Here is a 20,000-nt window from a genome sequence, read left to right as displayed (position 1 = left end):
GGTTGTAGATGCTTCACTAATACACTGATATTATTAGTTGTAATAAAACTTTGGTGAATATTGACTTCTGTCGGACAAATAATTGTCTTTCCTGAGATAAATAAGTGCTCTCTCTCTCTCTCTCTCTCTCTCTCTCTCTCTCTCTCTCTCTCTCTCTCTCTCTCTCTCTCTGCTTGGTTATACATTAATAACAGTTATTACGTCCATTTAAAAATATTTTCACACATCAATCGAGTACCTGTTAGACAAAGAATTGTATTTTTTCCTTAAGATCTTTTTTTTTTTCATATTGAAGTTTGGTCTATATTTCAATTTATAGAAAAACGAAATAATCCAGTTTCTTTTCCTTCTTTGCTTACGTCATTCGGCGTTGGTGCTACACTTTTCATTGTCTTTCTCGAGTCTCCTGTTAAATGCCTCTTGTGCTGATCATTTTAGAAAGATTGTTTTTTGACATTTTAAATGCCTTGTGTTCACGGCTCTTTAAAATTTCATCAAGATATTGAATTCAAATTTTCTCGCTAGCTTTCCTGTGTTATGGAGAGGAAGGTATTTGGTGATTTATATATATTAAAAAAAAAAACGGTTAATTCTATTAGCGAACTGAAATCCAATCACATTAACGAATATTTTTCATACTTTTATTCATTCGATAAATATTCTCCAACATAAACCTAGTTATTATTAATATTATTATTATTATCATTATTATTATTATTATTATTATTATTATTATTATTATTAGATGGCAATATCGATGTAACATTCATATGCAATTTATTGTATTCTATAGAAATTTATAAAAATTGGCTTTATTATACAACGAAATCGTTGATGATTCTCCAATAAATAAAAGTAATGAATACTCTAATGAACAAAAAAAATATATATATTTTTTACTTATAAATTTGTGATAAATCACAAGACTACATTATTGAAGTTTTAAGTTTTGAATTAGATCGAATTCTACAGCCACAAGTAAAAATGTTGAAAACAGTAAGCCTTTCTAAATATATCAATGGGGAAAGAGAAGGAAAATAAGAATTAAAGAAGCGTTTGTTTTTACTAGGTTTCTCTCCTTATTTTCCTGAGCTCTGCGACAACTCTATGTTCATTCCAGCGACTCGTTCATGGAAGAATCTGTTTTTGTTCCGTCACATATTAACACGTATTGCGTACATTGTCCGAATTTCTAATAAATTTTGTCAGTTCAACATTAGCCACAAATTCCATTAGGTATTAGAAAACCGTGTCTACAAATAATATCAAGAGGGGATAAGTTAACTTTCTTCCATAAAGGTTTAAAGTTCAAAGGTCTCTCATGAATGGGGCATAGGCATTGACAAAACCATAGAGACAGGACAACACCCTAGGTCTAGAGACGTGGCATATATATATATATATATATATATATATATATATATATATATATATATATATATATATATATATATATATATATATATATATATATTGTTGATGCCCAACGATTAAATGTAAATAATGTTTGTTGTCTAGTTTACGCGATGGTTAATGTTAAGGTTTGCTGTGTGGTAGTTTGCTGGTTCGAGTCTATGCTCGGCCATATGAATTGTTTACTTGGTGTTGGGTTGTTTTAGCTAATTTACGCATAGTTCTCCGTCACGTGAACTTATGGTAATCCACAGTGTCTTCCTGTAAACAAATGAGAAAACTTATCAGTTTAAAAAGTGATTTCATACAGAACGAATATAACGAAAGTTGGTATTTACTGAGGAATATTTGGACCGTTTGTTATAGGAACACAATTGTAAGTAAACGCCTATTATATACTGTTTTGGAATAACGGATTCATCTTTTCCCATTTGTAAACCTACATGTTACATAACGTATGCCTTTAGATGAGCCTTAATTATATTGATTTTGTGTATGACCTTTTTGTAATTAGCAGTTATACATGCATAATTTACTTAATTAAGCTTTGCACATTGTTTCTATCAGTCTTAGTTATTTAACTTAATAATTTTGTGTACATTAGCATATTATTTATACGTTGATTTCTTTTTCATTTATCCATAGTAATTGAACCACATAACGTCACTTCACATCACAACACATCACGTCACTTCACATCACTTCAAGTTATGCTACATACGTCAAGTCTACATGTATAAACTCCCAACAATATAACCATATCGATGTTAACATCATGGATCTAATAAAGAACTATATGTGCGTGTCAAAATTGTGTTTCTCCATCATTCACGTTAAGCAATAGAAGAATAGTGCATTAACATCGTTCAATTAAATTGTTAAACTACCATCAACGACTCACGCTGAAATTCTATAATAACTCTTATACGTGAGTCTTAAGAAGTGGAATTACTGCCTGTTATAAACAACTACAGACAAGATGGGGGGGGGGGGGTCTGATGAGACTGTTCAGAATAGTGCTCCCGACGAAAACTCGGGTACGACAGTTGATATTCGAACATTAAAAAATAAATTGAGATCATCATTTGGCAACGTAACGAAAAAACACAACGAACTCATAGGCCTCATGTCAAATCCGGACAACCTGCACTTGGTGAAAATGTGTCTAGAAGAATATAACGAAGCTTTCGATAAGTACAAAGAAAACTTCAATTATGTCATGGATAACATCTCAGACGAATTGGAGGAGGACCAGGAATTGTCCAGATATGAGACCAAGGAAATTAGCATTCTGCAATTCCGAAACCATACTGGTGAATGGATAGCTATAAACGAAAAACGACTTGAAGAAGACCTGGAGAGTCTTTTAAGCCGATCTGGTTCAAAACGTTCTTCCAAACGGCCTTCTTCCCTTCCTTCTGGCAAATCGGCTACGTCCGAAAAGGTGCGAGCCAAAGCACGTCTCGCCGAGTTGCTTGCCGAAAAAGAACTCGTGACAAAGAAAAAGGAACAGGAGGCAAAGACAGAAGAGATTCTATTGGATATCGAAATAGCCAAGACTCGAGCAAAAGCACGTGTTTTTGCAGAAACCGAAAATGACATTGGCGACGACAATGTTGGTAACAAAGACAATGAGACACATACCAGCATTATTGTGCAACGAGCCAACCATCAAGACGTGAATGTTATGGTTGCTGGACCTAGTGTAGCTGCCCCTGGAATTTGTGCGAGTGAAGGTGCTAACACGGCTAGGGGTGGCAATATGGCTAACCAGGTTATACTCCCTGTCACCCAGGAAAATAGTGCCAGCTTACCCAGTCTAAATCCCAGCACTGCACAAGAATTTGTTCCCAGAAATTCTTCAGAGACTGTTACTAACACTCTTGCAACTCAAGTCAACGCTTCGAATGCCAAGTCATCAACGTTTCCAAATCTAGAACAGTATACATATCCGCCTGTAAATATACCTGTGAACAGTAACTTTGGTGCACCCTATCCACTGCCTAATTCACCTCCAGTTAACACCATACAGCAGCAGATTAGTGGTATCGCCACAGCTCTAGCTTTGCCTGCACCGCAAGTTCCCAAGTTTACCGGTGATCTTCTGGAATACAGTGACTTCATACTGGCGTTTGACACCAGGATCTCCTCTAGAACAGCCAGCAGCAGCGACAGACTTTACTACCTTCTACAGCATACAGACGGTGAACCTAAGGACCTCATCAGCAGCTGTATATACATGCAGGCAGACCAAGGATATAGTCGGGCAAGACAGTTGCTACAACAAGAGTATGGTGATCCTTATAAAGTATCCCTGGCATACTTGAAACAACTAAACGAGTGGAAGCCGATAAAACCAGACGAAGGGAAATGTCTGAAAAGATATTCGCATTACTTGCTAAAATGCTTCAGCGCCATGCAAACACTTACTCACCTGGCTGTTCTTGATCATGCACCGAACCTGCAGGTGGTAGTCCAGAAATTGCCAAGTTATCTCCAGAATAAATGGCGCGAAAAAGCCACAAACCGCAGACTCCTCGAGAACAGGTCTTCGTGCTTTGGTGACATTGTCCAGTTTGTTATTAACGCAGCAGAGTGTGTCAATGACCCAGTGTTCGGGAAAGAAGCAATGCATAGAGAACTGAATTCTAGTAAACCATCAAAAGGGAAACCAACAGAATCTGCATTTGCTATGCAAGTTAATCATGAGAGCCAAAGTAGAACTCATGGTTTTAGGTCGCCCTCCTGTTTTTACTGCAGCAAAAATCACGATCTGGATAACTGTGCAGATTTCAGGCAGAAATCTCTCGAAGAGAAAGGAAAGTTTATTATAGAGCAGCGTAGATGCTTCAGTTGCTATGGTCTGAATCATACATCGAAGGGGTGCATGAACAAGCGAAAATGTCACAAATGTGGCAAAGGTCATCCTACGGCCATGCATATAGATGGCTTCAAACTACCTTGGAGGTCGGACTACTCTCCAGATCTTCATATTCTCAAAACCGTACAGAGGAATCCAGCCAAAACCCTCCAGATACCGCTACCAGCAACGTTATTTCTCATGACTCCTCCATGGTTCTTCAAGCAATAATACCTGTTCGTTTAAAGCAGAGGGGAACCAACCAAGAAGTTCTCACCTACGCCCTCTATGACCCAGGAAGCACAGGGTGCTTCCTATCAGAAAAACTGAAAGATGACTTGCAAGCTTCCGGTGTTCAAACGAATCTGCGTCTGAAAACTATGCTTGGGGAAAGCATAGTCAAAAGCTACCTTGTCCAGGATCTCGTCGTCAGTGATATAAATGGCCAGAATGGTATACTGCTTCCAAAAACGTATTCCAGACAAGAAATTCCAGTGAGCCATGATCAAATACCCCGTCCAGAACTGTTACGACGCTGGCCATATCTTCACGACGTGGCAAAATCGATTCCTGAAATAATGCCAGAAATAGACATCGGTCTACTGATTGGCAGTAATTGCCCACTAGCAATGGAGCCTCTGAAAATCATATCAACAGACGGCAAAGGCCCATTCGCTCTGCAGTATCGTCACGGATGGACAGTGAGCTCCCCGGTAGAGGACAACAGTGTAACGTCTACACATCGAGTAAACAGTAATCGCATTGTGACCGAGGACATTGAGCAGGCTACTGAAATTATCTCCCCAAACAGAATACTGAATATTCTGGAAAGTGACTTTATTGATAGCCGGGTAGCAAGGTATCCTGGAGAGAAAGGATTGTCTCCAGAGGACACTACATTCCTGAAGAAGGCTGAAAGCAATGTCGTGTTTAAAGACGGTCACTTTGAGATCCCTCTCCCTTTCAGGAATCAGAACTTAATGGTGCCAAATAATAAGATCCTTGCAATCAAACGAGCACTCTATCAAAAGAAGAAAATGCAAAAGGATCCCAAGTACCACTCCGACTACGTCAACTTCATTGACAAAATACTCCAGAATGACTATGCTGAACGTATCCCAGACTCCCTGCTCACAGCCAAATCTGGACATGTGTGGTACCTGCCCCATCATGGAGTGTACAATCAAAGAAAACCAGATAAAATTAGAGTGGTGTTTGACTGTAGTGCAAAATTTAATGGAATACCCTTAAACAATCAGTTGCTGCAAGGGCCTGATCTCACCAATTCTCTGATAGGTGTTCTAACCAGATTCAGAGAACACCAGGTAGCCTTCACTTGTGACGTGGAGTCTATGTTCTACCAAGTGAAAGTACCCAAACACCAATACAACCATATCAGATTCCTCTGGTGCCCAAACGGTGACATATCAAAAGAACTCGAAGAGTACTGGATGAAGGTACACCTGTTCGGCGCAGTGAGCTCACCAAGTATCGCCAACTACGCACTTAGACGTGTCGCAGATGAAGGAAGCAACTTAAGTTCAGAAGTCGCCCATACAATTAAGCGGAACTTTTACGTCGATGACTGTCTAAAGTCTGTACCCAGTGCCACCGAAGCCAGTTCTCTGATTGCTGAACTGACTGCCGCCTGCCGGGGCTGTGGATTCAGACTGTGTAAATTTACTAGTAATGACGTCTCTGTCCTAAACACCATCCCAGCTGACGATCGATCAAAAGAGTTAAAGACAAGAGACATCAATTATGACCCTCTGCCTACCGAGCACGCCCTCGGAATACTTTGGGTCGTCGAAACGGACACATTTGGCTTCTCAGTGTTGTTGCCAGACAAACCACTGACAAGAAGAGGCATACTCTCCATAGTATTATCCATCTATGACCCCCTTGGTTTCGCTGCTCCATTTGTGCTGCTGGCAAAGCAAATACTGCAAGACCTCTGCAAAGAAACCAATCTCGCCTGGGATGACGAAGTGCCTGATGATCACCAGCGACGTTTCAAACAATGGATTAGTGAAGTCCCGAACCTTCAGAAGATAACAATCCCGAGACGTCTGAAGTTACCACAGCAAGCAAAAGATACGACTTTTCAGATGCACGTTTTCTCAGATGCCAGTACATCTGGGTATGGCGCTGTTGCATACCTAACCTCAAACGAGGGTGGATGTTCGAAAACTTCATTTCTCATCGGAAAAGCAAGGGTTGTTCCATTGAAAGCAACCTCTATCCCACGGCTTGAACTCACAGCGGCTGCTGTAGCTGTAAATTTAGGACAGAAAATGACCCTTGAGCTTGATCTCCATCTCAACGAAATCTGCTATTACACAGATTCAACGACAGTCCTTTATTACATCAGAGCTGAGAGAAAGCGTTTTCCAGTGTTTGTGGCCAACAGAGTCCGTCAAATAAGAGACTTCAGCAACGCTAACCAGTGGAAGTACGTTAGCACCGATTTGAACCCAGCAGACGTTGCATCACGTGGAGTAAGTTCTGTGATATCGTCAGACATGACTCGTTGGCTGGAAGGTCCGGATTTCTTGAATATGCCGGCTTCAGAATGCCCTGCAAAGATGCACCCCAGCAGCGAACCGCAGGTTACAGAAGAAAACTTAATGTCTTTAGTTACTACAACTACATCTGAAGAAGGATCACCATTTATGACTTTAATCACATATTTCTCCAGGTGGGAGAGACTGAAGAGAGCAGTAGCAGTATTCATAGCATTTTTGGCTTTCTTACAAAACAAAGAACAAACTATAAATTTAAGGACCGCACAGATCATGCAAAAGGCTGAAAAGGCAATCATTTGCTTTATACAAAAGATCACCTTTGCAAACGAGGTCGAGAAACTCAAGAAAACAACCACGAAAGAAGACAAGAGAGAACACTCGCTACCAAAAACAAGTACGATATTCCGTCTCGACCCAGTGCTCATCGACGGAACTCTGCGAGTGGGAGGACGCCTCTCGAAAGCCGCAATGGACTCCGATGTGAAACATCCTATGCTACTGCCACAACATTCGCACGTCACCACTCTAATCGTACGAGATGCTCATGAGAAACTTGGCCATGCGGGTAGAAATCACACCATTGCAGCAATTAGAGAACGCTTTTGGATTGTTTCAATCAACTCTGCTGTCCGATGTCAACTCCACAAATGCATAACGTGCAGAAAAATGAGAAAGCCATGCCAAGAGCAAAAAATGTCCGACTTACCTCAAGATCGTCTCGAGCCATCTCCACCATTTACATTCACAGGCGTAGACTTTTTCGGGCCGTTCATTATAAAAGAGGGCCGCAAGGAGCTCAAACGTTACGGCGTCATATTCACCTGTCTTGTCAGTCGCTCCATTCATCTGGAAGCTGCTAACAGTCTCGAAACGGATTCCTTTATTCACTGTCTGCAACGCTTCATAGCCCGTAGAGGTACGGTACAAGAAATCCGATGCGACAACGGGACCAACTTCATCGGAACCCGGAATGAGCTGAACAAGGCTTGGTCAAATCTGAACCAAAACAAAATCCAAAACAAACTACTGTACATGAATATCGACTGGAAACTCAACCCACCTATGGCATCGCACATGGGCGGCGTATGGGAGCGCCAGATCCGTACCATTCGGAAAGTTCTATCTGCGCTATTCTTCGACCATGGGACTCGCCTCGATGACGAATCATTCCGCACGCTACTCTGCGAGGTAGAATATATTGTGAACTCAAGACCGATCACGACCTGTTCTGATGATCCTGACGACATGGAACCACTAAGTCCGAGTCAAATCCTCCATATGAAGTCACCCAAGAGGTTAATACCAGGACCTTCGCAACCAGAATATGTGTACTCCAGAAAAAGGTGGCGTAGAGTACAATATTTGTCGGACTTGTTCTGGACCAGATGGAAAAGGGAGTACATAGTCAGCCTGCAGCAACGCCCCAAATGGAACAAACAACAACGAAATACACGGGAAGGTGACATCGTGCTCCTGAAAGACGAGAACACGCCAAGACTTCATTGGCCACTAGCACGTGTAACAGAGGTATTGCCAGACTCCAGAGGCGTTGTGAGAAGCGTCAAACTTCGAACCCAATCTTCTGAATTGCACAGACCAGTGAGCAAGCTCGTACTCCTGCTTCCAAAAGAAGATCAAGTGTTGTAGATATTATCCAGAGACACTATATGACATTGATATATTTTCTAGTTCATATCTGTTTGTCAAACTCATTTTTATTTTGTTGTGTTTATCGTTTTAATGTTCGTTCCTTAAGCTTGTTTTATTCATGTTCTATTCACGTATTGTAGTATGAAATGAAATATTAGTTGTGCATCTTATATTTTTTTGTAAATCATATGATTTAGAGGTTGAGTATGTTGATGCCCAACGATTAAATGTAAATAATGTTTGTTGTCTAGTTATCGCGATGGTTAATGTTAAGGTTTGCTGTGTGGTAGTTTGCTGGTTCGAGTCTATGCTCGGCCATATGAATTGTTTACTTGGTGTTGGGTTGTTTTAGCTAATTTACGCATAGTTCTCCGTCACGTGAACTTTATGGTAATCTACTGTGTCTTCCTGTAAACAAATGAGAAAACTTATCAGTTTAAAAAGTGATTTCATACAGAACGAATATAACGAAAGTTGGTATTTACTGAGGAATATTTGGACTGTTTGTTATAGGAACACAATTGTAAGTAAACGCCTATTATATACTGTTTTGGAATAACGGATTCATCTTTTCCCATTTGTAAACCTACATGTTACATAACGTATGCCTTTAGATGAGCCTTAATTATATTGATTTTGTGTATGACCTTTTTGTAATTAGCAGTTATACATGCATAATTTACTTAATTAAGCTTTGCACATTGTTTCTATCAGTCTTAGTTATTTAACTTAATAATTTTGTGTACATTAGCATATTATTTATACGTTGATTTCTTTTTCATTTATCCATAGTAATTGAACCACATAACGTCACTTCACATCACAACACATCACGTCACTTCACATCACTTCAAGTTATGCTACATACGTCAAGTCTACATGTATAAACTCCCAACAATATAACCATATCGATGTTAACATCATGGATCTAATAAAGAACTATATGTGCGTGTCAAAATTGTGTTTCTCCATCATTCACGTTAAGCAATAGAAGAATAGTGCATTAACATATATATATATATATATATATATATATATATATATATATATATATATATATATATATATATATATATATATATATATTATATATATATATATATATATATATATATATATATATATATATATTTATATATATGTATATATATATATATATATATATATATATACATGTATGTATATATATAATACCGAGCTATGCGGTATATTATACCGAGCTACACGTTCTATTATACCGATATAGGCGGGATATTATACCGTGCTAGGCGATATATATACCGTGCTAGGCAGTATATCATAGCAATATATATTTGTGGAGTGTCGAGTACTTTAGAATGTAGTCTGAAGAGGCAAAACCTGATGAATGGGAGCTGAAGGTGTTGGTGAAACTTGCAAAAAAAGAAGACCTGCCTGATTACAATAATTACAGAAGAATCACACTCACATCAGTTGTCGTGAATATATATAGCATGCTCATTCTGAAGAGCATAGAAAGAAAGATTGATGAAAAGCTGAGAGACAAACAAGCAGGATTTAGAAAAGGTAGAAGTTTTGCTGACCAAATTTTCAATTTAAGACATGTAGAGCAATGTGTAGAATATAGAAATCCCCTTTTGATTGCATTTGTGGACTATGAAAAAGCCTTTGATAGTGTGCATCGGCCAATTTTGCGCCTTATTATGGAGTTCTTCTTAAATATGTAAATTTAGTCAAGTCTGTTCATGAGCAAAGCAAGTACAAACAAATGTGAATGGAGTTCTATCGATTTCTAGTGAAGAGTAGAGTACTCTAAGGAATTGTGTTGTTACCTATGTTCATTACCTTCCTCATGGATTTCGTAATGTATAGAATAGTTGGGTATATTGAAGAAGGATTGGACTGGATTAATAATAGGATATTAGCTAACCTACAGTATGCTGATGATGCTGTCCTTATTAGCAGAACATCACAGGATTTGGAATGCTTGCTTATCAGAATGCATGAAATATCACACGAGGTTGGGCTCAAGATAAATAGAAGAAAGACGGGATAAGAACGGAATATGCAATGGAAGATGAAATGTCATTGGAAGGAGAAAATATTAATGAGGTAGAATCATTTGAATACTTAAAAACTATGATCTCTAATAAAAGGTCTTTAAAATTCTAGTGAAAGATTGAAAAATGTAAATCAGAGAATTACTAGGTTAAGTAAATTTTGGAAATCAAATAGCCTGAAATTACATTTTAAAATCAGACTATATATCAGTTTAGTTAGATCTGTGTTACTTTATGGACACGAGTCATTCGTATGAGTATGAAGCATTATCCAACAGATTTAGTAGATTTGAGAATAAAGCCTTCAGAAGAAAATTGGCAGTTAAATGGCAGGACAGAATTAGAAATGAAACTATAAGGAAACTGCACGAGTGCCATGTGTGGATGAGAGAATGGTTAGAGGTAAATGAAGATGGTTTAGGCATACTCTTCGCACTTCCTGAGAGAGATTAGTTCACCAAACTTTTAACTGGGCTCCATAAGGCACTAGAAGAGTTGGTAAACCCTGGTCTACATAGCTGAGGACTATGAAGCGGGAAGTAGGAGCTGATGAAGAAGTATTGATTTAAGAGCTCAATATAGAGACTACTGGCGAACTCCAATCGAGGCCCTATGCATCAATAGGCATGGGAGGTGATGATGATGGTATGGGTCTGGGTCACACTCCTCACAAACCAGACAGTCAAAATCGCGATGCGCCAGTTTACCAACACACCCAAAATCATGACAGCCATAGTGTCGGTAATTTATTCCTTCCTATAGTCGACCTAAACCTTGGGTCATTTTACCTGAAGAAGTCCTGAAACTGAGGATAAATGGATGAATTAAAAGGTTAAAGGTGGGATGATGTTGTGGTTATTATAACGGATATAGTTACACTTTTTCTACTGCAGTCATTCCAGGTGGTCAAATGAAAGTAAATTGAAACCTTGGAATATTTATGATCCGATCAGAGTCACACAGGGTATGTGTGTGTAACTGGACTATATAATGCATAGCTTATACTACAATACCAAAAACTTTTCAATTTATACAGAGAGAGAGAGAGAGAGAGAGAGAGAGAGAGAGAGAGAGAGAGAGAGAGAGAGAGAGAGAGAGAGAGAGAGAGCTCATTATGGAGGAAGAGTTCTATACAGTACTTCAAACTTGAAACTGATGGCAAATGATTCCAGTATATTGAGAACTATAGCTATGTGGATAGGAAGTAACTAAAGGAATAAAAATTTTAAAATTAGATGTCAACCCTCCATAGACAAGAACAGGATTAGTCTGACATGGGGTAACAGATGATCCATAGGTATTAAGCTCCTTATACAATCTCAGTCCCATTCTCACAGGAAACCACTCACTCACTTCATTTCCTATCCTAACACGATCTCAGTCCCATGGTCAAATTCTTTCCTCCTATCCTAATTCAGCGCTCATTAAGGTACGAACTCAGAAGTCTGAAATTTTTTGTTGCATCCATAAGAAGCATTGAGACGAAAATGTCTCTTAACTACAACATTGGTTTGAGAGAGCATCTACAGCGTTTCAAGTATTTTTCAGCGGAAAATTATAATAGAGGTCATTAGGTTAATGTTTCTAAAACAACTGTGTGAATGGGCTGTTAAGTTCAGCTAAAAGGCAAGGTAACTGCAACAGACTTTATTTCCACAGATAACAAATTTATATACAAGAGGCTTGGAGCAAAAATGTCAAGAATATTCAAACAGAATTATGTATAGAAAGGCAAGCTTAAACAGGTTCTGTTATAATTGAAGGGGAGAGCGTCATATACAGAAATAAAAGAAAATACAGTTACAGTGTACAAGCATGTGTGACACACGTGAAATAGGGCACCATGTTTTTAAGAGGCGTATTGTAGGTGGGTCATCTTGTAGGAGATATGCAAGTTTTAGATGATAAATGGGCACCCAGTCTTCTTTGCCACGAATGTTAATTAAGAAAGCCTTCGAATGGCAACGGATCACTCGGAAAGTGCCCGTGTGAAGGGGCGTTAACAAGGGTTTGCTAATATTGTTGCACAGCAAAACATGTGTTACTGAGTGCAAATCTATCGGTATTTATTACTTCACTGAGGGCTTGTAAGTCTGGCAGCATGAAGTAAATTTTCCCACAAAGGGATTTAAGCACTTATGATTGTCGGAGGAGGTTGCAGACGGAAAAGAATTGGCATGGACGACTAATGGAATACAATACACCATTTAAGCTGCAGAGACATCCAGGGCATTTATATGAGTAGTTTTTAGTCCCAGGAAGAGCCAGGGAAGCTGAATAAACCAGTTGCTGTCATTGCAGCGGGACATCAAAGCTTATTTGAGGGTGCGATGAAAACATTCAATCATTCCATTTGCAGCAAGGTTTAAGGCAGTTATCTGATGCCCAGGAGATTCGCTAAGGATGTCCACAATTGAGAGTTGAAAGGGGTACCCTTGTCAGAAGTAATATACTCTGGGATACCAAATCTCACTCTATACTCTGAGAGTGAAGAATATGTGTATAAGGTGGCCATTGCAGTTTCCATGGAAATGACTTCAAGCCAACAAGCGAAGCTGTTAATGATGGTAAATAAGTAACGTTATCCTTGTGATGTCAGTAGACTGACCTACTCTGTCGATGTGAATGCGTGCAAAATGACGCTGAGGTTGAGGAAAAATGCCTACTCCTGATTTACTGTATTGATGTACTTTTGAACTTTGGCATGAAGTACATGTGCGGACAAAACCTTAGCATCATATTGTAATACTGTGCCAAATGAACTTCGTCTTCAGTAGATATGCAGTAGATTGGCATGAGGGATGTGAAAGGCCATGAATGAAATCAAACACCTGTCAGCACATAAGAGCAGGTATCCTTGGTCATGGTATACAAGTACAGACAAGAGGAGGGTGGCGTTGGACTTTTCATGGTCGACGAATTCCCAACGGAGGGATGTGAAAGATGTCCTACATGCTTGGTACTCTGGATCTGATCATTAGGCTTCTGCAAAGGCATTGTAATCCAATCCTAGATCAACGTAGCCAATGAGTTTCTTGACAAGGCATTGGCAACAGGATTCATTTTCTCAGGGACATGTTATAGGGTGCAATTGTATTCAACCACAGAGTAGAGATGTCAGCATTTACAGGTGGACCTTGCAACTTACTGGCGAGTGATGGTGAGCAACAGAGGCATATGGTCTGTGAAAATGATGAATGGTGTACCTTCTAAGAAGTGGCAAATGGGACGGACAGCCAAATGTGCCACCAGCAACTCTTGGCCAAAGGTAGAAAAGTCAGATTATGCCTTGGACAACCTTCTACTGAAGAAAGCCAATGTGCGTGATGAACTATTGACCACCTGCTTGATCACTGCACCAATAGTAACATCCTGACTTTGGTGGAGAGGAGAAGGGCATGTTGTGTGGGAAAACTGTGAGCATTAGCGGTTGATAGGGCATCCTTTGTGTTGCAAAAGGCCGCTTCCTGAAGGGGACCCCACTTCAGGTCTTTTGGCTTGTCCTTGATGGAGTCATAGAAGGGAGCAAGATTGGCGGCAACGGCTGGCTAGAAATGGTGATTATAATTGATCATGCCAAGGAATTCTTGTAATCCTTTGACGGTCGAGGGCATGGGGAAGTTCTGAAGGGCTGCTACCTTCTCAGGGAAGGGGTGGACTCCTTCAGGAGTGATGCAATGCCCTAAAAACGATATTTCCCTGTTGCCAAAGGTACACTTTTCGTACCGAACTACGAGGCTGTTCTGTTCTAGGCAGTTGAGCATGATTCAAAGGTGATGGAGGTGTTCCTCTTTGGAGAAAGAGAACACAAGTATGTCATCCATGTAACATACCCATTATGGGAGGTCCCCTAAGATGCCTTCCATGAGGCGTTGAAAAGTGGCCCCAGTATTACGAAGGCCAAAGCATGAATAATTGAAGGGGGGTTGTGATTGTGGCTTGGGGATGTCTTCTGGGCTCATAGGTACCTCATAATACCTCTTCAGGATGTTGAGCATGGAGAAAACCTTTGCTTTATGCAAGTAGGAGGTCACGTCGGTGATGTTTTGGAAGAAATAGTGATCCGGTTCCTTCTGTATGTTCAGATGCCTGTAATCCCAACACGGACGCATGGAGCCATATTTCTTCAGGACGATGTGTAAGGGTGACAACCATTGGCTAGGAGGTTTCTTTAGCAAAGATCCATTTCTTGCGTATTAGTGAACGTTTGTTTAGTGGCTGCCATATGATCCTGTGCCAGATGCACGAATCTTCGGAACACGGGGGGCCGCATCGTCTTGTTATAGTAATTGATACCGTGTTTAGTGAAACCGTGAGTGTTTGGCAAAGTTCTGGACGGAAAACTTCTGTGTACAATGTGAGGAGGTGAGCAAAGGCATCCATGGGCGAGCTGATGTGGAGAGGGAGGTCGGAAGAGGCAGCTTGAAGAGGTGTCAACGAGAAAGAGTATGCTTTGACTAACCACCAGTGAGCAACATCAACCAGGAGATGAAAATGGAAAAGGAAATCTACACCGAGGATTTTCAATGTGACATCAGCAATGAGAGACTTCAAATGATATTCGGCACTTCCGAACAATAATGTGAGGGTATCATACCCTTGGGTGAGGGTTGCAGATCCTTTGGCAGGTACTAGGCTTAGATAAACTACGACATATCTTGTAGAGTGGCTTTGGTAGAAGAGAACGTCAAGCACCCATGTCTACCTAAAAATCTCATGCCCGTATCTGCATCATGTAAAAAGAGAAGATTAGTGACAAGGCCACTGCCACAAGTGATAGCCTACTCACATGCTTTTTTGTCACTGACAACCATTTGCACATTTCTACATAGCAGCCCTGAATCTGGAGTGGTAGTAGCATAACTGCTACCGAGTAGCATCAGTAAATTGTTGTTGAGGTCGTTGGTTGGAGCATGAGCAAGTGGTGGCATATGTGGGTGGTGGTCTTGAAGGTGGTGAAGCTGCTGTTCATAACGGCATTGACTTTGGTCATTAGGTCTTTCATGGGCAAAATGTCAACATTGGGTATAGCTACATGTACAGGCTTGGGTAGGTGTCGTACCTAAAGGGGGAAAAGTAGGATCCCTTCTGAGTAGAGCCGTTTGTGGTAGGTTGCAGGTGAGAACTGCCAGTCATTATCCTGAGAACAAGATACCGCAATGATTGTTTAGAGATGAAAAAACTTGGTTGTACAGGTAGCTGGCAATGGTGAATACTACTCCAATAGGTATGTTTTAAGGGTGTCGCATGCTATTGAAGTATCCCTTTGGTTACAAAGCCAATCTGAGATTTCCGGGAAAGTTTCCTCAGGGATCGCCAAAAGAGCATAGACTGCTTTGGTGCTTGAGGGAGTCACGCCCTTAATGCAAAACTGGACTTCGGCGCTCTGAAACCTGGCGAAGGGTGGAAGTTTCATATGTGCGGCGTTGATAGAAGAGCTACGGTCAGAAGGCGGCAGCATCAAACAGTAAGAGAGAGCAGTGAGGGGGTAGGTGGGAGGGAGCTGATCCTACGGTGGTCACCAATTGTGCGAAAGGGCCATTTAAGGTTTAAAAGCCGCTCATGAATGACAGAGGCAAGTGACAGGGACATTGCCCTATTAAGCAGTACAATGCCCTAGAGACTGACCATAAATAAATATGATCAACACCCTAGCTCCCTCTCCACCAGGGGGGCCAGGCAAGGGCTACTGATATCTCAGCAGATAGACGTAAAGTTTCCCCCAAACCCCCATTCTTATCTCAAAAGGATGATAAGGTTGCAGTGACCAAAACAAACTAACGTTAGGATATAACTGAGAGGTGAGGTGAATACAACTGACTTTATTTCAACAGATAATGAGTTTATATACAAGAGGTTTGGAGTCAGAATGTCACAAATATTCAAACAGTTTTATGCATGTAAATGCAAGCTTGAACAGATTCTGTTATAAGTGAGGCAGAGAGCCAGATATAAAAAAAAAAAAAATACTGTTACAGTGTACGAGCGTGTGTGAAATACGTGCGGTACACAACTACTGTATTCTTACAACTGATACAACTAGTGTCACAGAGAGAGAGAGAGAGAGAGAGAGAGAGAGAGAGAGAGAGAGAGAGAGAGAGAGCACAGTGATTTCAATGTTCGATTTGTGTAATAACGAACTTCTATTGAGTTAAAGAAATGACAGAAAAACACATTTTATATCCTTCTCGATCAAAAAAAATATGTTTGATTAAAGAATTTCTAGTGATGTTTGAATCTTATACTGGCCATTATAACTTCCTAATGGAAAGCTTTAGAATCAAATCAAATAACAGGGTTCATAAACTTTATAGCTTGAATTCGAAGCTTGATGAATTTATGACCAATTAATTGGATGTTCTGACAAAAGAAGGAAAATTTTACTGTCATGTAAAATGAACCAAGATCATTATTAATTATGTTTTGGCAGGGTTGAATTATGAAGTAATGGGGGGTGTAATAATAACTACTTTCATGCAGTTTACTTGGTTCTTGATATTTCTATGCACATACACAGACACACAACACAATCCAATACACACATATAGTCAATAAATGTGTATATTTATACAGTATATACAGTAATACCTTCATTTATGAGTAACCCGGATTATGAGCATTTCAGTACATATATATATATATATATATATATATATATATATATATATATATATATATATATATATACATATATATATATATATATATATATATATATATATATATATATTTATATATATATTTATATATATATATAGATATATATATATATAAATAAATAAATATATATATATACATATATATATATATATTTATATATATTTATACATATATATACACACACACACATATATATATATATATATATATATATATATATATATATGTATATATACTGTATACATATATATATATATATATATATATATACATGCATATATATTATATATACATACATATATATACATATGTTCACATATACATATATATATATATATATATATATATATATATATATATATATACATACATATATATACATATATATACATATATATACATATATTCATATGTATATATACATATATATATATATATATATATATATATATATATATATATATATATATATTCATATATATATATATGTATATATATACAGCATATATTTATCTATATATACATATATATTTATATATATATATATATATATATATATATATATATATATATATATTCTTATATATACAGTAGTACCTTTATTTATGGGTAACCCAGATTACGAGCATTTCGGTATAGAAGAAGAAAATTTTATTCGTTACATGAGCATTGAATCGATTTGCTAGCAGAAAGTTATAGCTGAATTCTCATTTATTCTAGACAAATACCCACAAGGCTAAAGCGGGCTGCGCAGAAAACAGTCGACCAGCACCCATATACCACCCACCTAGAGTTCACATGATTGTTATTCCATTTTGTTTGGCCTTCGCTTGCGTACTAATCATAACTTTTTCATTTGCTCTTACAGTAGGTGCTCATACCAGCAACACCCTACATTACCTTGAGAGTATCTTTGGCACTATTCTTTTATTTAGTTTTTACCACTTGTTTTTTATAGAATTTAATCACTATTTTTCATCATCAAGGTAACAATAATAGTACAATACAGTATCTACACATTTCAAGATAATCAAGAAAGAATGAAAAAAGGTAAATATTAACTTAGAGGAGAAATTGTAAATTATCAAGAAGTATGTTGAAGGTAAAACATATGACGGGTTTAGCAAAAATGTGCTATCATACACCATCTATGATAAGCACTATACTGAAGAAAAAAAAAAGAAATCAACTAATTGATACTGCAAAATGCTGCTTCCATTAACAAAAGAATGACACCATGTTCTAGATAATATCAAGAATTTGCTCCAGATATGAATCAATCAAAAGCAATTAGCAAGCAATACAGTAGTTGAGAACATCATTTGTGAAAAAGCTCTTCTGTGTTAATGCCAGCGGGGATCAAACCTCTCCTGGTGTATCACTCAGAGAATCCATGAGCTTATAAGAATTGCAAGGTGAAGAATACAAAACTGAACGTTATGCGTAGGTTAAACTGCAAGGCTCGGGCTACACATATTTGGTTTGTGGAATGATTCAATATGGATTTTGGTTCTGAGGTCAAAAAGTTTCTCATAAACATGAACCTCCCACTCCTATCCTTATTGCTTATAGATAATCCTCCTTCCCACTCTCAAGTAATTAAAAATTGGACTGGGACAACTCGCCGCAGCCAACTTGCTGCAGCCTAACTGGTCGCAGCTAACCAGCCATCACGGTAACGTCTATGATTATACCACAGATGATTTCTATAGTAAAGAGTGGGAAAGAGATATATTCGTGATAGTTTGTTTATTTTCCAGTAACTTATTTAGCCTATAAAGGCTGCACACTTCGCCAGATAGATGGTTGGTTTCCGTTTTCCAAATGCCTTCTTTAGAACATCCTACTTTTTGTAAAGAATTATGCATTTATGACATAGACTCCTTTAAGGAAGGACTGGAACGTCCCCTGCTCGGGGTTTTTAACTTGAGTCTGAAAGATTAACTTGAGTCTGGACTAAAATGACTTCTAGAAGGGCTAGAAACACGTTCTCTGGATCAAAATGGGGGTTTTTGAGGATGGTGAGTTCAATAGTAACATTTTCAACACCACCTGGGGTTATCTTCAAGGTCTAAAGGTCATTTATCAAGGTCAAATTTGTGAATTTTGGTCATTTTTGCTCGTTTTTTGTGTGTAACTCATAAATGGTGAGAGATAGCTGATTATAATATGAGGCAAGTCTGCAGAGCTGTCCGAATTTAATATATATTGTCATATATCATCCTTCAAGAAAGGACTGGAACGTCCCCTGATCGGGGTTTTTAACTTGAGTCTGAAGGATTAACTTGAGTCCTGGACTAAAATGACTTCTAAGAAGGGCTAGAAACACGTTCTCTGAGTCAAAATGGGGGTTTTTGAGGACGGTGAGTTCAATAGTGACATTTTCAACACCACCTGGGGTCATCTTCATCATCTTCAAGGTCAAAAGGTCATATTTCAAGGTCAAAATAGTGAATTTTGGTAATTTTTACTCGTTTTTGTGTGTAACTCATAGATGGTGAGGGATGGCTGATTATAATAAGAGGCAAGTCTGTAGTTCTGTCCAAATTTAATATATATTGTCAAATATTGTATTACTCAAACATTCCAAACAAGCCCTAAAACAATGAAACACTAAAATAAGAAATAAAGAACGGTATTTCTCATCACAACAAAACTCAAAGACATTAACATTTGATTAGATGAACATCGCTAGATGGAGAGCTTTTCTTGCCTCCTGAGGCATCTCACAGCCTTTTCTTTGTCACTTACATTGAGAACCTGAGCTTTCAATAGAATGTTGGCTAAAGTCGTACATGCTGCATTATTAGTAGCTAAAGGTGCATCTACAAAAGATAACAATTCAGCAAAATG

The 20,000-nt window shown here is 38.5% G+C and overlaps 1 protein-coding gene across 1 annotated transcript; it reads left to right on the top strand.

Annotated features, from left to right (window-relative positions):
• The first annotated feature begins 4,314 nt into the window (after window positions 1–4,314).
• On the top strand, window positions 4,315–10,940 carry LOC137618284 (uncharacterized). Its single transcript, XM_068348455.1, has 2 exons — window positions 4,315–6,971; window positions 10,766–10,940. Exons 1-2 carry the CDS (start codon window positions 4,315–4,317, stop codon window positions 10,938–10,940), a joined length of 2,832 nt encoding a protein of 943 aa, XP_068204556.1.
• Window positions 10,941–20,000: the final 9,060 nt, after the last annotated feature.

This window comes from Palaemon carinicauda, chromosome 24 (assembly GCF_036898095.1).
Source record: "Palaemon carinicauda isolate YSFRI2023 chromosome 24, ASM3689809v2, whole genome shotgun sequence".
Taxonomy (NCBI): Eukaryota; Metazoa; Arthropoda; class Malacostraca; order Decapoda; family Palaemonidae; genus Palaemon; species Palaemon carinicauda.
Note: the sequence above shows the minus strand (reverse complement) of the source record. Positions and strands in the feature narration are given on the sequence as shown.

What these genes read in the sequence shown, in the direction of transcription:
- LOC137618284 (XM_068348455.1), top strand. Translation starts at nt 4,315, where the DNA reads ATGTCACAAATGTGGCAAAGGTCATCCTACGGCCATGCATATAGATGG. An exon ending in TTAATCACATATTTCTCCAG is followed by an intron (nt 6,972 to 10,765) that starts GTGGGAGAGACT and finishes ATTATCCAACAG; the next exon opens with ATTTAGTAGATTTGAGAATA.